This window comes from Cricetulus griseus, unplaced genomic scaffold (assembly GCF_003668045.3).
Source record: "Cricetulus griseus strain 17A/GY unplaced genomic scaffold, alternate assembly CriGri-PICRH-1.0 unplaced_scaffold_259, whole genome shotgun sequence".
Classification (NCBI taxonomy): domain Eukaryota; kingdom Metazoa; phylum Chordata; class Mammalia; order Rodentia; family Cricetidae; genus Cricetulus; species Cricetulus griseus.
Window position 1 is genome coordinate 1 of NW_023276985.1, and position 21,570 is coordinate 21,570.

Here is a 21,570-nt window from a genome sequence, read left to right on the forward strand (position 1 = left end):
AGTGGTGACAAGAACTCCCAGGAGGAGTTCCTTGGGACACCATGCCTGGCTAAAGGGGTAGGGTTTGTAGCTCCTTAGCTCTTTCTGCTTAGGATGGAGCATTGTTTTCTGAGTCTGAAGCAAGCATTCAGGGTAGCTCGTGTCACCTCTGAGAAGGTGTGGTTGAAGTGGGCCTTGTCCTGGGGCCTCCTGCTCTCTGTGCCCACAGAGATCGGCCTGGAGCTCACAGCTTCTCTCTGGACTAGCCTTGGTGAAAGAAAAGGGGGAGGGGTGTTGCCTGAGGCCAATATCTTGGCAATGAGCTGCCCCATAATGCCCTGGGATGGACAGTTTTGTGGGGATGGATCCCTGGCAGGCTCATCCTCCTGATGAGTTCAGGGCACTGGCTAAGACTCCTCTGACCTTGGACTTGCACCAGGAAGATGGAGCCATGGATCAGGCAGTCCATTCCTCAGTGGTATTCTGTCATTCAATACTCCTTGACCTTTGGCTCTGTCAGCGAATCATGGAGCAGCTTCTGTGTGCCGAGCCCTTTCAGTGCCCTTGGAATGAGAAAGACAACTCTCCTGCATCAGTAATGTCTGAGGAGAGTGACCGAGACAGGCTGGAAGGTGTCAGGAGCACAGAGGAGTGGGCAGAAGAGGCAGCAGGTGGCAAGGGGTGGGGTTGCAGAGATGGCAGGAAGGGCCAAATCCAGGTTGAGGTCCCAATTGTGAGCACTCAGTGGCAAAGCCCAGTTTGGACAGCAGAGGGCAGCAAGAGTCCTGTAGCCTGGAAACTGGCCTTCAAATGCTGGCATAGAGCTGGTGATTAAAGGATGGGGATTTATGGTATAGGGTGAGACAGGGAGTCTGAAGAGGATGGATGAGTGTGCAGATGGCTCTTCCTGCCTAAGTCTTTTGTAAGCTTGTCTGACCAGGAGTCCTGCTAGCCAGGGGCATCTTTTCCTTCTGTCCCAGCCTCGAGAAGAGTTGGCTCTACTTTGTGGTAAGGGGGATGGTGGCTTCTCTCATCAGAAACACAGGGTCATTTTTAATTTCATTTTATGTGTATGGATATCTCACTTGCATGTGTATCTGTCCACCACATGCATGCCCAGTGTCCATGGAGGCCAGAAGAGGGCACTGGATTTCCTGTAACTAGTGTTTCAGTTGGTTGTAAGCCATCAGGTGGGTATTAGGAATCAAACCCAGGTCCTCTAAAAGAGCAGCAGTGCGCTTAACTGTTGCACCATCTCTCCAGTTCTCCCTGGCATTTCTTAGTGAAGTTTAGAGACTGAGGTTTAGGCCACCTGATGTCCCTGGGCAGCTTGATTGGAGCCCAGTCCTAGGACTCTCTTATGTCAGCCTTTCTTCCTGGGTGGCAGGAGGATGTAAATGTCAGTCTGCCTTAGCCTGGGGCTCCACCTGGGGAGGTGCGTAAGACCCTGGGATGGGGAAACCCAGGAGGACCTCCTGCCACTTGTGTAGGGCCCACTGATGAGTTCTGGTTTGATCCCAGCCTCAGAGCACAGGAGTTTTTGAGAGCCACCTAAAGCCAGGAACCCAGGCCTGAAGAGACTTGGGAGAGACGTGGGGCTGAGAATTGCTCTACCAGGCTACTTTCTACCTTCAAAGGGCAACTGTAGCTGGCTGGGCCTAGTTTTCCATGTTTGCACTTGAGACAGTGGTGATGGTGACAGTGAGTGCGCCTCAGATACAAACACACGCGCGCACACACAAGAGAGGGAGAGGGAGAAGAGAGGGAGAGGGAGAGGGAGAGGGAATGTGCGTGGGTGTGCGTGCATGTGTTCTAGATGATGAGCTGAGCCAGGAGGGATGAGAGGACCGAGCATGACAGGAATGCAAGGGAAGGCAGGGAGGCTGGCCGCTGGCATGCTGCAGCTCTGCTAACACCCTTTGGCCTGCTTGGCCCTGTCCTCCTTGAGTTCCGTATTTAACTTCCTCAGTTTTCCCCATGTTACTGGGCCTGGGCCACTCAACCCAGCCTTTGTTCCCCATCTACTGGAAGCAAGAGGTGACCAGACACACCAGTGTGAGGGGCCCCATGCCACCATGCTGTTGGCTGAACTGATGGGTATCTGGTTGCAGTGGGGGTACAGCAGACCCTAGGCTGTTTTCTCCAGGCTAGCATTTGGGCAAGGGATGCTGCAAGCCAGCCTCCCTGGGTGGGCAGAGCAATCAGTCTGGTCTTGCTTATCTTAAGGAGACTGTGAGGTTAGGCTCCAAGGGCAAGGAGGGACCGGGTCTCTGGATGCTCTGGGCCCTGGTAGGGCCACTAAGGCTAGAGAATAGTACATTCCTGGGCCTGTTGTCAAGGACCAGACACAGTGGACCTGAAACCCTTTGTTCTGTCATACTTCATCCTCATGTCCCCCCAAACAATATTGTCTGGAGACTTGTGACCAAGAAAGCCACTAGGATTCTGAGGTTCCCGGGGAACAGCTGTTGGCTAGGTGCTGTTCGTTATACATGATGCTCTGATTCCTTCTTAGGAGGGAGCAATGACAATAAGGCATGGCCTCCACCTCATTGTCCCATGCATGGCTGAGTCAGGATGGGAGCAGCAGACCTCCATGCTTCCAGAAAGCTCTGGTTTGACCTGGGCAGACGAGCGGCGGGGATCAGCTCTGTGGATGCAGGGTGGCCCCAGAGGGTGGGGACTGAGTTTCGAGGCTGTTGGGTGAGGAGTGACCAGGGTGGGCCATGGTTGGAGGTAGGCTGTGGGAAGCTCAAATGGTGGAGCCAGCAGCGGGGCTGAGTTGGCAACTGATGAAGGCCCCAGAACAACCCTCAGAGCATACATAACTGGTTGGTCCTGCACCAAAACCTTCAAAAGTATTTGTCTTCCTGGCAGGGCCCAGAGCAGGGCTGTGGCTGGTTGGGGGAGAGGCCCAGGGTGAGCAGGGGAATAGAAGCTCCAGATCTGCATCCAGAGGCGATTTTTCCAGGCTCCTTCCTCCCACACAGCAGCTCCCCCTTCCTTGGAGCTGGATCAGGCCCTTCCAGCCAAGTCCTCCTGGCTGCACAGCTCGGCCTGGTCTGAGCTGCTGTGTCTGGAGTAGCACAGGGCAGACTCAGCAGCTGATGTCCCCTCCCACCAAGCATGGCTCCACCTACCAGCAGTTAGAAGACCACTGAGGTGGGAGGCCCAACTTCAGTTTAAGCCCCTGGTTGTCTCATCCATCTTAGAACAGAGGCTCAAGGTCACGGTGATTTTACTCTAGTGCAAGGGAAGGAGCCACTCTGTCTGCCTATCCGCTAAGCCCAAACTTGGCATTTCACTTCTTCATTATCTTTCTTTCCTCTGTGGCATAATGAACAGCAAAATGGCTATGGCAACTGGGAGCACAGCAGCTTCTATAGTGGCACCTCAGCCCCAGGCCTCACTCTCCCCTCCCCCGTCTCCTCCCTCCAGGGTCCTGGAGCATCCAGATGGAGAGGGGCAACTCGCTGGTGGTGCTGCGCAGCCTGCTCTGGCCAGGCCTCACCTTCTACCACACTCCCCGCACCAAGAACTATGGCTACATTTATGTGGGCACGGGTGAGAAGAACATGGACTTGCCCTTCATGCTGTAGGAGGGGCAGTCTGGATATTTATGTGGAGCCTAAACATTATATTCATAAAGTTCAACAAATTTGGTCTGTTAGTTCTGTCATGCTTTTTTGTCATTTTGTCCCCCATCTAAGTGACATGGCTCTGAAAGGCCCACTGAGCCAGGAAACCTAATTCTAAACCAAGAGACAGCAACCAGGAATGTGCTAATGAAGGAGACCCTAAGTATGGACAGGTGGGAACAGTGGTGCGAAGGGAGGGCCAGGGGCTGCTCAAGTGCCTGGACTCAACCGAAAGCTACTATGGGCTAGGCCCCCAACTGGAGTGTGACGCCTGTCGGCAGGGGACGGGCACTGTGTGACAGGCACATGGACCCACTCCAGTCATAGACAGGGCCCATTCAGAGACCAGCCGTGTGACACTCTGCTGGAAACCCCACACTTCCAAGGAGTGACCACACAGGGAAGCTGAGAGCCTGCTTTATTTCATTTCTTTGAGTTAGACTCCTGTCCTTGCACCAAGCTCAGCCCCAGCCAGTCAGAAGACCACAGGCCAGGAGATCCAGCTCCTGCCTGCCGCGGCTCCCAACACTGGCTGGGCTGATCGGGGAACAGAAATGAGTCCCCATGCAGTGTGTGGAGGGCAGTGGTTCTGGCGGGAGGAGCCAGTGCGTCACGTGGAAGGTTCCAGTCAGAGTCTTCAGCTGCAGGGCTCCCATTAATGAATGAGCTTCAAAGGTCTCCTGGAGTAGCAGACATTGTCCTTGAGGAGTGGTGACCCCACGGCCATACCCACTTTGTTCCAACGGTGACCTTTTTTGTAGATGGGCTTGACAGAGCTGGGAGCCCAGCGAGTCAGGTAGCTGTAGAGGGAACACAAGGAGGTTGGCATGCTGGGACAGGAAGAGCAGGGAGGAGGCGCTGTCCCCAGAGCTAGGCTGCAGTGGCTGCACCATCTTTCCCCAGTTCTCCCTTCTCAAGGGCAAGGGTTTTCCTGGAAGAAAAGGCTGTTTTGTAAACAGATGGATGGGCTCTTGCTTTTACAAGTGTGTGGTCAGGGTCAGGCAGAGTCAGGCAGCCCAGGCCCAGTTCCCTTGATCTTTTTAACTTGTCAGTGTCATCTACACTCAGAGAGAAGGCTGAGCCCAGGGAAAGATAAAGACGGAGGAACCCTGCGCTCTGTTCTTCCCCACATGGCTGCTCTAGACACCCTAGCCTCCAGGGTGCAGGACCCCACCCCTCACCCAAACTGATGGGAAGCACAGGGTGAACACAGTGGGTATAGTTCCAGCCCAGCAGGTTCCTGTAAGTGGGAGAGGGCAGGGAAAGATGGAGGCCACACATGGTCCTCTGGCCTCCTTTGGGGAAAGCCTAGGGCCAAATTGTTCCTGGAATAGTGGCTCATAGCACCAAGACTGGGGTTTATTCTGTTCATAATGAAACCTGGCTCCTGACCACAAAGGCCCATCCTTCATCCTCAAAGTTCAGCCACCAAGGCCAGGCTCTGGGAAGTTGAGGCTTGCCCTGGCTGCCTCCAGAGACCCTCAAGGAAACGCTTCTTAATTTCAAAACTAGTATTCCTGGCAGAAATGAAAATTTATTTTTTGGCTGAAGTCTTTGGCAGAAAAAAAGCACTGCTGACTCATGCATGCCTTTGCACCAGGCTCCTCTGGACCTTGGTCTTTGGCTGGTGGCTTTATGTAGAAGGGATGCCCCAGGGCCCATCCTGGACCCAGTGTGTGGCATGCTGCCTGCTGTCTCCATGGTCATGGTTCTAGGACAACAGGCTTTTTTTAGCATAGGCCCCTCACCAGCAGCTGGCCCTTGTGCTGGCCTCTCCCAGTCCCAAGAGGGAGAGGTGCAGGTGGGGGTCTGGGAGCAGGCCCATGAAACAGGGTGTTCACTATCACTCAAGGACTTTAAAAGACCCCAGCTGACCAGACTCTCCAGATCTGTCTTCTTCAGCCAGCCTTGGGCCTGATGCCTTGCCACATGGAGCAGCCACCTGACAGGCAGGCTGAGTGAACACCTTAGCTCCAGTTAGAACTCAGGCTTTTCTAAATCACTCCCTTTCTACATCTTCTGAGCAAGGACTGGCCTGTAACCCTGTGCACAGGAGAGTGGAAAAGGGGAGACCATCCCTTCTGCTGGAGAAGATACCTCTGCACCAGGGTGCTGAGGACATGGGAGTGAGCAGGGACGAGGCCCTTGAGTGCAAACTAGGGACCTCTGGGTGCAGTCACAGCATCCCTTGTAGAGGGATCAGCACCTCCTGAACTAGGGCTTCCCCTCCCCCAGGATGGCCTTTTGCAACTCAGGAGCCCCCACACATCATCAATCGGTGTCACACTAAAGGACACTGGACGTAAGGGAGGAAGCCTGGCCTGGCTTCAAAGGCCTGAGGGTAGGATGGATTGTGTCCTCAGGCTTGCTGCTGTCTCTTAAAAGCCAGGGTGGGGGTGGGCTCAACCCCCAAACGGACCAGAGCATGCCCTGCTCCTTGGGACTGCTGGCAGAGAGCCCAGCCCAGCACTGCTCAGCATCTAGGAATGGAGGAGGCAAGGCACAAAGAAGCAATCCCATCTCACACCCTTCACCCAGCAACCTGGCCTCCCAGAATCCACCTGGTAGGGGTCTCTGCAGGCTGCAGAGTCTTGCTCTGCCTCAGTCACCCTGCAGAGTATCTGTTGTTCTCATTAACAGCAGAGGCATCTCAATACACAAGCCTGATCCACTGGAGGAGGAAGGAGCCGCTGGAGGCGTAAAAACTACAAAGTCAATTCTACAGACCCAGCGCTTCTCTCAACAAGGGGATAGTACAGATCTAATTGCCTGTGAGGGTGATGGATGTCATTGAGAGGGGAACCTGCAACAGGACAGCTGTCTGAATGTTAGGTGGGAATCTGCTCTCACTCGAGGGGTCCTGCCTACCCTGCTGCTGCTCGAGGGCGGCCTCGCATCTCTTCTCCCTAAGGTGCAGGATAGCTCAAGCTGTCCAGGAAGCTGTGTAGGCTGTTAACTGCATGACTCCAGGGAACACTGGTGGTGACTGAGCCTATATGCAGGCTGCCTTGATGCCATGCTGTGTATAGTGGCCCTATCCCAGACAGTTCCCAGACAGCTGCTGAGGCCTTGCTCTGCTCTGTAATGACCCATGCTGGAGAGAGCTGGGACACTGAAAGTTTGTGGAGTGCTCTGACACCTCCATAGAAATACAGCATGATGTCATCACCAGGGATTAACATATTCCAATGCCCAACCAGCAGCCTCTCTGCCCCTGTGTCAGGGCAGGGAGGGAGGTGGCAGATAGCATAGCTATGGTGGAAAGATGTGGGTGTGTACTTGGGCTGGCTGGGAATGGAGCAGACAGTCAAGGGATGTCTCCTTGGTTGCTGTGAGAGCCACGAGACAAGCTACCCAAATACAGTGAGCTCCATGGGCCTAGAGTACTTGGGTCAATTGTACTCATGTTTCCTTACCGGTTGAGTTTGGGTTTATTCCTAGGTAAGGACCCTTCTGGAAGCCGTGGCCTGTGATTTGGGAATAGACCTGAGAGGAAGAACATACAAAGAGTCAGTCTCCACAGTTCTGAAAGGGCCAGGGGTAAAGACCATGGGAGTGGGGAGCAGGGGACACGAGGAGGGGCCATAGAATCAATATTCTGCTCATTGCTGCTCTTCCTGCTGTGACAGCTAGTCGGGACAAGGAACCTGCAGTCCCCACCACCCCTCTTAGCCTTGGGTACTCTGACCTGCTCGATGAGCCATCTTTACACACTCCTCGATCTTTCGGTGTTCTTCCAGGCACAAGCCTGTGACATTGCGGGGCAGCACGCCTCCATGAGGCCGGATGAACTGACTGAGCAGCAGCACATCCTAGTGTAAACCAAAAATAGGAATGTGGGTCAGCTGGGTTTACATGTATGCTGGGAACTAGGACTGTGGGCTCTCAGGCATCCGCAGAACTCAGTAGGATTTCTATTCCCCATTGCCATCAAAGGGCTTCCAGCACCTCCCCCAAAATCTTCTGACACATTAGGTGAGACCAGAAATGCTCTAGTGAGCGCTTTATCAACAGTCTTTCTTGGGAGCAAGATGTCTGGTAGTCTGCCAGGGAATTGTGGTACACGCCTTTAATCCCAGCACTTGGAAAGCAGAGACAGGCAGAGATCTCTGTGAGTTCGAGGCCAGCTTGGTCTACAGAGCGAGTTCTAGGTCAGCCAGGGATACACAGAGAAACCCTGTCTCAAAATCAAAATCACCAGGCAGTGGTGGCATTCAGCTTTACTTAATCCCAGCATTAGGGAGGCCGAGGCAAGTGGATCTTCGTGGGTTCACCTGGTATACTGAGTAAGTTGTAGAATAGCAGAGAGCTGTTACACAGAGAAATCCTGTCTCAGAACAAACAAACAAAACCAAACCCAAACAAATAGATAGTATGTCTCATGGTAAATGGTCATTTTCCTCGGCTGGGAAGGGACATGTAAAGCACTTCCATGAGAGGCAACGCCTGTCCACCTCAGCCCCTGAATCTAGATGGCACTGGTGAAGTGCATATAGACAGACACTCCTCCTGCTGTTCCCGCTCAGGTGTCAGGCAGGCACTGAGCTGAGAGGAAGGGAACTGGGCTATGAAGTCCAGCCCATGTTTCCTAAGTCCAGATGAGAATGGGTCCTTGGGCTTCCTTGTCGCACACCTAACAAACTGTATGGGATTAAGTCTAGCATAAAGGACAAACTGATAAGAAACCCTCTCTCCCACCAGAATTGACTCAAAGGGCTAAGCAACATTTGTCCCTACCAGGGCCCAATGCCAGCCTTTGTCCCTTTACTAAATTGCTGCCTTGGCTGCCTTGCCGTATGACTGCAAATCTGTTTTAATCACTGGACAGATCCCGGGGACCCTGAGCCCCAAACTCTCAGCCCAGCACTCTTCAGAAGCAGGTAGCAGACTTGGACTAATAATGCACAGCTAACATGCTGGCTTGCATCCCTCAGCACCCTTCACTGCAGGCTACCAGGTCAGCCGACAGCAGCACACAGCGTGGGCCAACAGTGCTCCAAGTGGAAAGGGGAAAAAGGAAAAACAGCTTTAGCCTTTACCTTGGAGAGGATTAGATGCCTTCTGGAAAAACAGCCAATCATTTCCTGGAAATGGCCTAGGAACCTGCCCTAGTGGCTGGGCAGGTGTGAGGTTTGCCTCCCTATCTGCAGCTGGGATTACAAGCATGCCTGTACATTCACTGACTTCCATGAAACAAGCAGCTCTGAACTCAGCCTTCTGCTGTACTCTGGGCACTTATTTTCAGAGGACCCAGGGCAGGGTGAGAGCCATGCCCCGCCCCCATGACCGGGGGTGGACTGAAGCCAAGGTCCCCAGTCCAGGAGATTAGTTGGGTCACTCTGTTCAGATCTTCCTGCACTTACCATCTGACCAAGATCTCTGCCCTTAGCCATCCTGTGCTTCAGAGGGGATCTGGGACAACACAGAGGTCAAACTGGCCCAGAGCCTGAATCACCTAAAACCCCCCAAAAAGTGCTCGTGTCACAGTGAGAACTCTGAAGAACAATGTGGGTACCCAGGACTGACTGGGCCCTGTCTTCTCTGCAGGGTAGGAGTTAGCACAACATGGGCTCTGCCTGGCTCCCCAGCTCTGATACTTACTGCGGGAAGTTTATTAACTTCTTCATGTCTAGGATTCCCTCACTGCAAAGCAAGGATGAAGTCCCTACTTCATGAAGTTAATCAGAAATCTAAGGGCCAGAAAGATGGCTCAGCCAGTAAAGGTGTTTGCTATGCCTGACCATCAAGAGATTGATCCCCAGGATCTGTAAGAAGGAAGGAAGAAGCTGACCTTCACGAGTGTGCTGTGACATCTGTTCCTTCACACATATACACATTCCTCCCCAAAAAAGAAAAAAAACAACAAAAAGTGGTGGCACACACCTTTAGTCCCAGCCCTCGGGAGGCAGGAGGATCTCTGAGTCCCAGGACAGCCAGGGCTACACAGAAAACCCTGTCTCGAAAAACAAAACAAAACAAAACAATGAAGCCTGTGGCTGCTCAGGACATGGCCTACTGGAGCAGGCCCCACACTCACGCTGTCTGCTCTGGGTATGTTCATGATCATCTCCTTTCCCAGAAGCAGCTGCTTTGGAAAAAGTACAGCAATTGGGTGGTCTGGAGCTGCACTAAGATATGTCTACAGATTACACTGTGAACCACCTCAGGGAGAGGAAAGCCAAATCCAGACCCGATTTCATTCCTGTGAGAACTACCCCTGCCCTTATAACGAGGCCATGAATTCCATGGCTTCCAGCTCCACACAGCCTGTGAGAACTTTCTCTTTGAGGCTGAGTTGTGCATAAGTGGTTTGCCTGCATGTATGTGTGTGCACTACATGCTTACTCAGTATCCTTGGGGGACATGAGGGCACGGGGTACTCTGGAACTGGAGTTATGGGTAGTTGTTGAGTTGCCATTTGGGTGCTAGGAGCAGCAAACAAATGCTCTTATCCGCTGAGCTTTCTCTCCAGCCCCATATTTCTTTAAATGTTTATTCCTGGAGATTATTTTATGCATATAGTTATTTTGGCTGCACATATGTATATATACCATGTGCATGCAGTGCCTGTGGAGGCCAGAAGAGGGTGTTGGATCATCTGGGAGCTGAACCCCTGTCCTCTAGAAGAGCAGCCACTGCTCTTAACCACTGAGCTTTGTCTCCAGTCCGAAGCCCAGTATTCTCAAAGCCTCTCAGAGTCTACCACACAGTCAGATTTCAGGTCCATTGTCTTTGCTAGCCATGTAACGCAGCTGTCACTACCTGAGGAGGACAATGCTCAAGGCAAGAGGACTCTGGCCCCAGTGGATATGGTCACACTCACCTCATAGTTATATTTGTGCTTCAGGTTCCAACGGCAGATGGGGCACTGGCCTGAGGGGTTAGGGGGATTTGGAGTTGCCTTGGGAGTTTCTGTGATTCGACCTTCAATCTAAGAGGGAGGGGAAAAAAAAAAAAAAAAAAGCCAGCGTGAGATCCTGGGCCAGGCATGCTGGACAGGCATGCAGGTCTTTAACTCAGAACACACCCTGAAGGATCACCCTGAAGGAACAGTTAAAGCTTACTTCTGGGGGCCTCATGGCAGTAACTAACAGGTCTGCTTGCATGGTGGAGATTTTCTATAGCTGCTCTATGCTGGGCCTTGGCCACAGGGATGTGGTTTGGTGGCCAGACAAGTGATGCACACCTGTAATCCCAGCAATGGGTGGTAGAGGCAGGAAAAGTAGAAGTTCAAGGCTAGCCTGGGCTACACAGTATTAAGTTGCAAGTCAGCAGGGTAATATGGTAAGACTCTTGCCTCAAAAAACCAGATAAAGAGCAATGATGACATCAGACAGACATAGAAACTGGTAACTAGAGTAGTAGTTCTCAACCTTTCTCATGCTGTGACCCTTTAATACAATTCTTCATGTTGTGGTGACCCCCAGCCCAAAATTATTTTTGTTGTTACTTCATAACCAATTTTGGTACTGTTAAGAATCATAATGTAAGTATCTTTGGGAGTTGTGACCTACAGTTTGAGAACTGTTAAACTAGAGGGAAGGGTTTGCCATATCAACTGAATGCTATCTTTCCTTCCTCAACAAAGCACAATAAAATACCTGCACCCTAGGCTTCCTCCCTGGCTTCGGGGGCGGTGACACATGCGCATGGCTGAAAGTCCCAAATGGGGCTGGAGAGATGCTCAGCAGCTAAGAGCACTCGCTGCTCTTGCAGAGGGCTGGGCTTTGCTTTCCCAGCACCCCAGTTCCGGGGGCATCTGATACCCTCTCCCAGGAGGCCTCCAAGAGTACCTGTATGCACATGTACACATAGGACAACTAATGCCAGATGGCTAGATTCACTGTTCAAAGAAAGCGTCCACCCCTTCTCTATGCTATCTGCAGAGAGCACTGCTTCCTGCTTTATGGGATCACAGAGTCGTATCTGTGCTAGCAGGCTCCAAAAACAGGGGGTTAGGGGGTTTCTCCCTGGCTGGCCATGTCTGAGGACATTTCTGATTGGACAGCTGGGGGAAGGGGGAAGGGGGAAGGTGGGCATCTAGCAAGGACGCACAAGGGAGCCCTCACAACAAAGAATACCAGCCAGTGCTGCAGTTGAGAAACCCTGGGAATAGCCAGACAAGTAGGTGTCTGTGTGCACTGCTCTCCTCTCTCCCTCCGCAAACAGAAAACATGGACAGATGGACACACAACACGTCCTCCTCTAAAACAAACCAGGGTCCCACTAGGTAGACTTAGCTGGCTTGGATCTTGTTAGACTAGGTGGGCCTCACATTTGCAGTGAACCTCTTGCCTTTGCTTCCTGAGTTCTGGGATTACAGTTCTCTTTACTTCTATCATTTTGGTTAACACCTTTCAAAGACCCTGCAAAGGCCACGTGTGACATGGCCTTCCTATCATGACTGTACCCTGACCTCGCCTTGGAGTGGCTAAGTGTACTAAAGCAATGATCTGGGAGTCAGCTCCAACTGCAAGGGGAGCTTAGCAGGCCTCACTGAGGCTGAGCCTAAGAACATGGCTGATGGATTTGAGAGGCACGGGGACAAAAATAATCCTTTCCCCTGGGCTGAGGAAACCTAGAAGTTCTGCTCAGTTATGTCAGGCCCCACTTCTACCATGGCAACCCCAAATACGTCAGAGGGAAGCTGTGGGCCAGGGAAAACCTGCAGGTGCATGGGAGGCCTAGTGGGCCCCAGGAGAGAGCCACTGTTCATTGGCTCACTGTTATTTGGCTGGCTCTGCACTAAGAATGGTTCACATGTACCAGTTCATCTCACTCCCACAACTTAGCGCTGCAGCTGTCAGATCTGTTTGGAGAACATACACCCAGTCAGTCACAGCAGCACCTGACAGACAGAACCGCAGTGTCTCCATGCTCCTCTACAAACAGCAGATCCATGCCTCACATGAAAACCCTCTTTATACTTAAAGTCAGATACGGACAGCACCGTCAGCTGGGAAGCAGGCCTCCAATTCTGAATATCTAACATGTTATCTTCTCTTAGAGATGCTGTTACTGGTGGTGAACTAGCTGGTTCTGAAGTCTGAAGATGGCAGATGACAGGCAGGAATAGTCTGCCATAGTCTTCAAGGGAAAGTGGAAATAGCCAACAGAAGAGTAATGGACATTCTGATGAGCCAGGAAGGCTGGGCCCAGGACATTAGCGCATTAGCAGGCGATACAGTGGGTAGGGGGCACTCTCTTAGCACTGAGCACTCTGTTCCCAGAAAAGCAAAAGCAAGATGCTATTTCCAAAGTCTGATGTCAGGCTGGGTGTGGTGGTGCACACCTTTAGTCCTAGCACTCGGGAGGCAGACACAGGCAGATCTCTGAGTTTGAGGCCAGCCTGGTCTACAGAGTGAGTTTCAGGATAGCCAGGGCTACAGAGAAACCCTGTCTCAAAAAACAAAACCCAAAAAGTCTGACATTACCATTTTCTCCAGCATAAAGTTTATAGGGAGAAGGCTTTTTGTCATTTGAGGTAGGGTCTCATGTAGCCCAGGCTTGCCTTGAACTCACTATGTAGCTAAGGAGAGCACAGTCACGCTCAGATAGTTGTTGGTTTTAATCAGATGCCCAAAGGCGATGGAGTTCCCTAAAAGTGAGCATTATGTGAGGCTAACCCGTGGAAAGGATGAGGAGGTGCTCTGGGAGAATGACTGGATTTCCCCTGGGTGTAAGACTGCCTGGGGAGGCCTATACTTGGCTGGCTGCCAGAGAGGTTAAGCCCCTAGTTGACATGGAAGTTCCTGAGCCTTCCTTCTGGGAGCTCTGCGAGGTGGCTGAGAATTTCTTGGAGGCATAAAAGACCATGTGAAAACAAGGCTGTCTTTTAAGGATTATGGGATAATCTAGGCCCCATGACTGATTCCCCAAGGGCAGTGAGATGGGCCCAGTGAGGGAAAGGGGGGCATGGGTGGAAGAATCATTCCAGCTTTCTTACCAAGAGACAAGCCAGTGTGTCAGCTAGTGAGGTTGGGGCCACTGTCAGCTTTTTTTTTTTTTTTTTTTTTTTTTTTTTTGGTTTTTCGAGACAGGGTTTCTCTTTCTCTGTGTAGCTTTGGAGCCTATCCTGGCACTCGCTCTGGAGACCAGGCTGGCTTCGAACTCGCAGAGATCCGCCTGCCTCTGCCTCCGGAGTGCTGGGATTAAAGGCGTGCGCCACCAACGCCCGGCGGGACTGTCAGCTCTTAACATGTCACTTAAGGGTACACTTTCTAGACAGAAAGCAAGGACCAGAAGTCCAGGCTCTGGCTCTTGGCCAACTAACTCTGCTTCTATAGGCCTGCATTTCTGCCTTAGTTTCCCCTTTGGGAAACTGATTTATCACCTGCCAGAGAACATATTAGGAAAGGCCTCTGAGACTTTGTCATACAAAAGATCACTTCAATCAAGTAACAGATACCTCAGTACATGCACAACTTGATTGTACTTGATTAACAACACTACGGCACACAGCCTGAAAAATAGTAGACTTCAGAATTTATGGTCTCAGAGGGAGTAGATCCTGGGGCCAGGAGTCCAGATTGGGCCTCTCTCCCTCCCTCAGAGGAGCAGCCAGGCGGCTCCGAGCGTTAAGGAGGTTGTGAGTGGCCAACGCAGCACAGTGATACTTACTACAGTTGTCTTCCCTTCTTGGATCTCCACCACTACAGAGATAAAGGGGAAAAATTAGGTCAGCCATTTAATAAGGAACAAGGAGTTTCAAATAACAGCTCAAATTCTACACAGGCAAAGGAGAGGAGCCTTCAGCCTGCACTCTCCCACGGTCCCTGCCTGGGCAAGGTTCACCCCCAAGTGCCAAGATGTGAGGCTGGCTGTGGGCAAGCCTGGGATGCTCAGGGTGCAGCATCTCTCTGGGATTAAGGGTCTCCATGCTGTTTTGTTGCCCCCCTGAAGCAACATCCTGATTCTGTCTTCAAGAATTGGCAAACTGAATAGCTGTGGCAGGAAAATTGCTATAAGTTTGAGGCCAGCCTGGGCTACAAAGTATGACTGTTTCAAAGACTTTAAGCAAAGAGGGACAAGAACCTATCTTATGTGGCAAAAACAGCTGAAAGTGTTTGGAGCAGCAGGCCTGAAGGGATCAGAAGTACCCCTTACACATGTTCCTTTACAGACTGAATCAGACCAAAGTAGCTTTGCAACCTAAAACACAGAACTGTGTTCCAGAGGTGGCTTTTCAAGGAGACAAATCCAATCCCAAAATGTATCATGAGAATCCTGTGTCAAGACTGCATGAAACTGGCCACGAGGGGAATGTTCTCGGCTCCATTCTCTGCATCTCTCCCTGAAGAGTTACGTTCTATTGTCACACCAGAGAAAGGGATGGAAGAGGTAGCAATCAGGAGCCCGATGACAGCAGGTTCAGCAGAGCTTCAGGGCACACTGCTATTCTAGACTGAGGGCAGGCAATCCAGGGCCTACTGATGCCTGAGCTGGGCAGGAAAGAAGTGGAGGCAAGACCACCAGCTGCACACATCTGTCAGGCGACACACATTTCCCATCTCACCTAACTAGGATAATGAATGACAAAGCCAATGGTGATCAAAGCTGCCAGCTCACACACAGCAACTGTTGTTGGAGAGTCTCCCATGCGCCTGGCTTTTTAGAGAGAGTCGCAGCTGCTAGCATGGACTGGTGCACGCACAGCAAATGCTCAATGGATGCTGTGTTTAAGGAGTGACACAATCACCACTGTCTCCTTTAACTGCTAGCTGCTACAGTGGGAAGCTGCAAACCGTCTCTCCAGATACTAAAACTGTTTACAAAGTACTTTGGCTACCACAGTTTAGTTTGACTTAGCTCTGGCTAACACAAGAAGGAATATAAATTAGAAAAGTGCCTAAGGTCCTTGACTTTGAGAATTCGGCAGGCGCTAAAGACCTCTTCCTAGGAAAAATATCCACCTGCAATTACACCATTGACCATGGGCTGCAGGAGGCTCACAGCCACTGTGGAGTGTATGTTAGAGACCCCGCTATGCCTCAGAGGAGGAAGGGGGGATACATCTGTTTCTTCTTTTTGCCTGCTATGTTTTCTAAAATAAACATATATTGCTTCTGCAAAAACATAAGCAACAACAAGAGAAGAGTCTAAAGAAAAAAGGCAACGCTAACCTAACCAGAGCCCATGTCAGCATCTGTGATCAATGAGCTCTATGACCGACACCTAATTGAACACAGGCTGCTTGGAATTATTCCTCATTTGTTTTCTGGGCAAACCATTCATAAAGAATCATTACTCCAAACAACCAAACTGAGAGCCTTCCATGCCCAACTCCAGACACACATAAGTGAAACAATGACCAGAAAAACCCAGAGGCTTTCTCCGGAGAACATTGTAGCCACTAATCAGAACTAGGTTCCTTGTGTACAAGAAACTGCGTCACCTCACACATGGTTCTACTTGTCCAGAACAGAGACCAACCCATGAACGGGATGTGGGTGAGACTCAACCTGGTTGTCAGCCTAGAAGCCAGCACAGTTGCAGAGGGAAGGTCAGCACGATGTCCACTACAGAGGCCCACTCAGGGGGACCAGGGAGAGCAGGAGGGCACATCTCCAGCCCAGGAGACCCCAGCTACCCTAGAAACTTTGCTACTACATAAAACAAATTGGGGAGGGTCAGAGGGTAACCAAATGGGAGCAACAACAGGTAGGGAGGCAAATTTCTGAGAAACCTCAGGAAACAAAAGCAGGGACACATTCTGGGACCATGGGAGTCAGCACTAGGACAATGGCTTGACACACAAAGAACATAAATATGTGGTTTCCTTCTTGGTCCAGGCTCTTGGGCCCTGACCCTGAGTTAAACAAGTCTAACAAAACACACATCACTCTCGGCAAAGAGCCAAACACTGAAGTCATCCAACTGGCCCCTGGAAAAGAGATCAAAGCCCATGGCAAGCTCCACTGCTAACAAGCTCTCCCACAGCAGCCTCCAGCCAGTGAGTATCTTTCTAGAAGCTAGTGGGTAAAACAATAGGCAGATGCAAGAGAGAGACAATCTGTCAAACCAGAGGAATGACCCAAGGAGCTCCCAGGACACAGATTGATCAGGGTGGTGAGTTAGTGCAGGAAAGAAGGCTGGCTGGGGCCTGGAGAGGCCCTCAACAAATTTAAGCCCCTGGAAAAAGGAGATAGGAATCAAAAACAGTATTGATTTTCAGTGTGCATAGAAAAACAGGGTAAAACCAAACAAAACCTGAGATCCATTTGTCCCTGGCCCCCTCCCCATTCAAGAGAAGTGGAGGTGGGTAAGAAAAGCTGGCCTAAGGGTCAGGAACCAATAGAAAACTTACTTAGGGAAAAAAATATAACCACCCCTGCGTCCTAAGACGTCAGCATGAAGTAAGCCACCAGACATGACACTGCTTTGTAAGAACTAAAGCTGCAACCTCTCAAGATGGGCAGCCCTCACACACATGACATGATCTGTAGTGTGTGCATTGAGAATCAGGAAGGGGGTGTCAGCCTCGCTCTACCTCCTGGGCAGAGGGACAGCAGCAGAGTAAGGCAGTCTCTGCCCTGGAGGAGGGAAGTAGAACAAGTATGGGAACACCCCATAATGAAGCCCATGTCTCAGAAAGAGGTCCTGTGAGCACTTCAGTAAATACTCCTAGGATGGAGTCCAGGGTAACTGAATTCTAACAGCCTGGAGCCAGTAGCAATGTGGTGAGACTGCAACGGATGCAGACGCCCTTGACGGACACATAAACCCAGGCAGACACAGGGGACCATGCTGTATAAAGACCCGGCTGTTTAGCAGGAAGATGAATGATGGAGGGTGCAGGGCACTGCGGCAGTGAGCTGCCAAAGCAGCCAAAGCCTCAAGGATCTGTGGAAACTGAGATCTAGCCAGAGTGTGAGGGTGGCTGAAGGCAGCCCTCCCTCTGCCCCAACAGTCGCAGCAGAGCCCTGTGCTTCCAGTGGCTCCCTGCTTCTCAAGCAGCAGCTCCTTCAGTTCATCTTTCAGCTTCTGGTTTCTGGGTCTCTAATCCTCTCCCAGTTTTCATCCCTGTAATTCCTGACGGAATGTCCCTCTGTCCTGGGCTTCAGAGTCTGGTTGCTGCTGCTTACCAACTTTCCCCAGTAACAGAGCAATGAAATCTGAAAACCCCTCAACTTGCTCCTTCCTCTCAAAGCTCTTTGGGGCAGAATTGCTCACCATCTCAGATAGCCCCTCAGCTTACAGAAAGAGACAAGTTCCCTTTGGCCTTTCATCATTTCAGTACATTCTGCATTAAGGTCATGCCTGCTAACTCACGTGCTCATGGTTTTTAGTCATGGATACATTTCCTTCACAAGGTGTTAAGGCAGAAAGTTTCTAACACAATCCTTGCTAAATCTGACATTGTCATTGATGAAACCACTAGATGATCTTTGGCAAGTTAACTGCTAAGAGTCTTTCAGAAAAGGAGGGAACAAAAGAGAGGACCCTGCCATGGAGCACCAGGGTTGTGTGACACTGGACAGGGAAGAGTGCTGCCTCTGCTTTCAATCTACTACTTATAGCTTATAAGCTACTGAGTCTTTTTGAACTGGATTCCCCCATTCATCAAAACAAAGACAGCTAATATCTACCTTTAAGGAAGATGGAGTAGGCGTATTATCTGTATTACTGGAAGAAGGCACTTAGTAAATCACAATTTCCTCATTTGTCCCCTTCAGGCTTGCTTTTTCCAAAACCCACTCACTCTCACACTTTGGACTTGTATGTACCTGACACACACACACACACACACACACACACACACACACACACACACACACACACACAGAGAGAGAGAGAGACAGGGCTTCACTATGTAGCTCTGGCTATCCTGGTACTCTCTCAGTAGACCATGCTGACCTTAGACTTTACAGTGATCTACCTGCCTCTACCCGTTTCCCAAATGCCAGGATAAATGGTGTGCACCATGCTTTGCCCTCCTGTCAAACTTTAGTTCAAGCTGTCTCAACATCAGCACTACTGACATTTTGGGCCAGTTGGTTCTCTGTTGTGGAGCCGTCATGTGTGTTGTAAGACATACAATGGTATCCCTATGCACTCACCAGATGCAGTTAGTACCAGTTGTGACAACCAAAAAGGTTTCTAGACATTGCCAAATGTTTTGGGGTGGGAGAAAGGGAAGGGATGACCACTCCTGACTGAGAAACAATGCATTAGACTGAAAGTTTATAGCAACAACAATGGTGCTCCGTCCTCATGAAGTCTCTTTTCTTGATTCCAAGCCTCATGAATTCTTGCTACAATTATGTCATTTTATCTTTGAAAAGCAAGATGCTTGAATATTTTCTGCAAGAGAATCAGCTTGTTTGCCACAGCTTTAAATTTTACACATGCAATGATGTTTGAGTGACAAGTATACCAGCTATACCAATGAAAATCAGCTGTATAATACCATACCAAAAGGCAGAATATCACAAGGTTCATTTAAAGGTTTAGAGATGGATGATTCAAAAGAATATAAAACATGACAGGGCTGTCACATAAAACCACATCAACTCAATTTAATATTTAGCCTTGAGACCAGACTGTCTAAGCAGTGGCTAATAGACAAGAGAGCTACTAAGTATTTGTAGAGAAGACAACTCTCAACACTGATTGTATAATTCATCATTACACAAACTTGCCAGTTAAAAAAATTTTCTTGCTGGGTGTGGTGGTACATGACTATAATACCAGCACCTGGGAGGCAGAGGCAGGGAGGCTGCCAGATGTTTGAGGCCAGCTTGGTTTACCTAGTTAAAGGCCACCCAAAGCTAATTAGCAAAACTTTGTCTAAAACAAGTGTCTTAGTGAAATCTCAATATTTCTGTTTTAAACCAAGTAATTATGCAAGAAACTACATATATAAGAAACCCTTTTGATCTTTATCTTTTTAAAGATAAAACTATATAACTGTAGTTTAAAACACACACACAGTAAAGAACTGTATCCAAAGCCTGTGTGGTGGGTGCATTCCTCTAAGCCCACACTCAGGAGGCAGAGGCAAGTAGATCTCCATGAGAGTTTAAGGGCAGCCTGGTCTATATAACAAGTTCCAGGTCAGCCAAGTTAATATAGTGAGACCCTGGCTCAAAAGTCAAAAAGGTTTTTTGTTTATTAGTTCTTCAAGGCAGGGTTTCTCTGAGTAGCCCTGGCTGTCTTAGAACTCTTTCTGGAGACCAGGTTGGCCTTGAACTCAGAGACCTGCCTGCCTCTGCCTCCAGAGCGCTGGGATTAAAGGCCCTTACCTGCCACTCTTAATTACTATTTGAAACTAAAGAGACCTTTTCTAAGTTATGTATAATGTTTATGCTTGTTAATTATATAACTGGGGAGGCTGAGGTCTTTGATTTGATTAAGTGGCTCTTTTTTTTTCCCTGCTCCCTCCAACAATAATGGTTAGTCTTTCCAATTGGTTACTTCTCAACTTTGACTGATATTCACTGGTTGGCCAACACTGTGCTAGAATTTTAAAAACAAGCCCCCTGTCCCATCATTTCTTTAGCACACCACTCATCCACTCCTGCTTCCCACAGAACACAAAGGAAGACCTTTTTACTCTGCCAGATTCCATCCCTTTACAAGCCTGTTCAAGAAGCATACTCTTTATAAAATTTCCTACTGCTTTTGCTATTTCCGGTAGTGAATCATCCTGTACTTTTTCATGCAAATGGATAACTTTCGTTTATTGGGGGATGTGTATACACATCTCATTAGAACCCAAGATTCTCCTTTTACAACCCTTTCACAACCTAACTCACAGCATTTGGCCATCAGTACCCTCTAAGTTGATGCTAGAATCGGGTTATTTTCCCTGATTTAATATTAGTGAAACGCAGAAAAAAAAAAAAAAAACACTTAGCACTTGCTTCTGTCTTAGTTGTTCAATTGCCTTTGCACCTTGGCTCCCATCTCTCAGATTAGTAGCCTAGACAAAAAGAAAAAAGAAAAAGGAGAAAAAAGAATCTACCTACTCACATTTTCAGAAGAGAAAGGGAAATTGAAAAGGGAGGCTTTGGGGCATGCTTTAGTCAAGGAGAGGGCGATTTGGAAAAAAGGAGAGAATTAGCATTCTGCCCTTTATAGCTTTTCTGAACTCACTCTTGTCTTCTCTTTTGATCTCCAAACGACCTGGCCTTTCTCTCAGTCCTCCTTTGCGTTCGGAAGACTCTAAGACCCGGGAGTTGAGGCGCCAGCGCCAGGGTCTGAGAGGGCTTTCAGGCGTTCCGCGGAGGACTGCACCTCCCAGGCCTCAGAGTCGTGCAGAGAGGGAGCCGCACACCGGGGTGGTCGCTGGGCCCTGACACTCACCTTCTCTCAACCCACGAGCTGGAAGCCTTAACCAGCCGGTCGCGGCGGGGCCTGCGAGGAACCCCTGAAGCTGCCGCCCGCAGCCTGACACCAGAGCCCTGAGGGCCGCCATCTTGGGAGCACGCCTGACCTCGAGTGCGTTTCCGCTTCCGGAGCGGGGCGGACGCAGCCGCCGCGCAGCGAGGGGGTTTCTGGCTCGGGGTTTGGTCTCAGGAGATGCGCCTATGTGCGAAGCCTGTGTTTTGCCCTTGTTAGACCCCCGAAAACTCAAGTATCCGGGGTCTTAGGCCAGGTTCGCGGTCACCCCAATCACCAGGCGGATTCGAGAGCTTGCTGCAAACTGCACGAGGCTTTATTGTAATTTAACGAACTAACCCCATGTTAGCTCGGGTCTTTCACCCACCCGCCATGGCAGACGGCTAGAAAAAGACGGCTCCTAAGGTCTCCCCAAAGATCTTATAGGGCAGCGTAAGGGGAGTGTCTAGGGGTACGCACAGGCTTACGCACAGGCTCATGATTGGTGTGCCTCCAGGCTTGGAGGGCTTGCCCTGTGTTGATTGGTCGACTGGTTGTTATGGCTCATAGGCCCTCCCAGGGTGGTTGCTATGCTCTCTACGTCATTGCTGTGCGCTTGTCCGTAAAGCAC

The 21,570-nt window shown here is 50.2% G+C and overlaps 1 protein-coding gene across 3 annotated transcripts; it reads right to left on the bottom strand.

Annotated features, from left to right (window-relative positions):
* Positions 1-4,018: 4,018 nt before the first annotated feature.
* On the bottom strand, positions 4,019-21,294 carry LOC113830756 (28S ribosomal protein S18a, mitochondrial). 3 transcript variants are annotated; one of them, XM_027434466.2, is made up of 6 exons: positions 20,925-21,290; positions 14,238-14,269; positions 10,441-10,548; positions 7,306-7,429; positions 7,034-7,103; positions 4,019-4,417 (listed from the first exon to the last, which is right to left on the bottom strand). In XM_027434466.2, the coding sequence occupies exons 1-6, from the start codon at positions 21,034-21,036 to the stop codon at positions 4,273-4,275; spliced, it is 591 nt and encodes a 196-aa protein (XP_027290267.1). In that variant the 5' UTR covers positions 21,037-21,290; the 3' UTR covers positions 4,019-4,272. The 3 variants fall into 3 exon arrangements, with proteins under 3 accessions (XP_027290267.1, XP_027290269.1, XP_027290268.1); XM_027434467.2 differs by lacking the exon at positions 4,019-4,417 and adding an exon at positions 4,438-4,548 and having other exon boundaries at positions 20,925-21,294; XM_027434468.2 differs by lacking the exon at positions 10,441-10,548 and having other exon boundaries at positions 20,925-21,294.
* Positions 21,295-21,570: the final 276 nt, after the last annotated feature.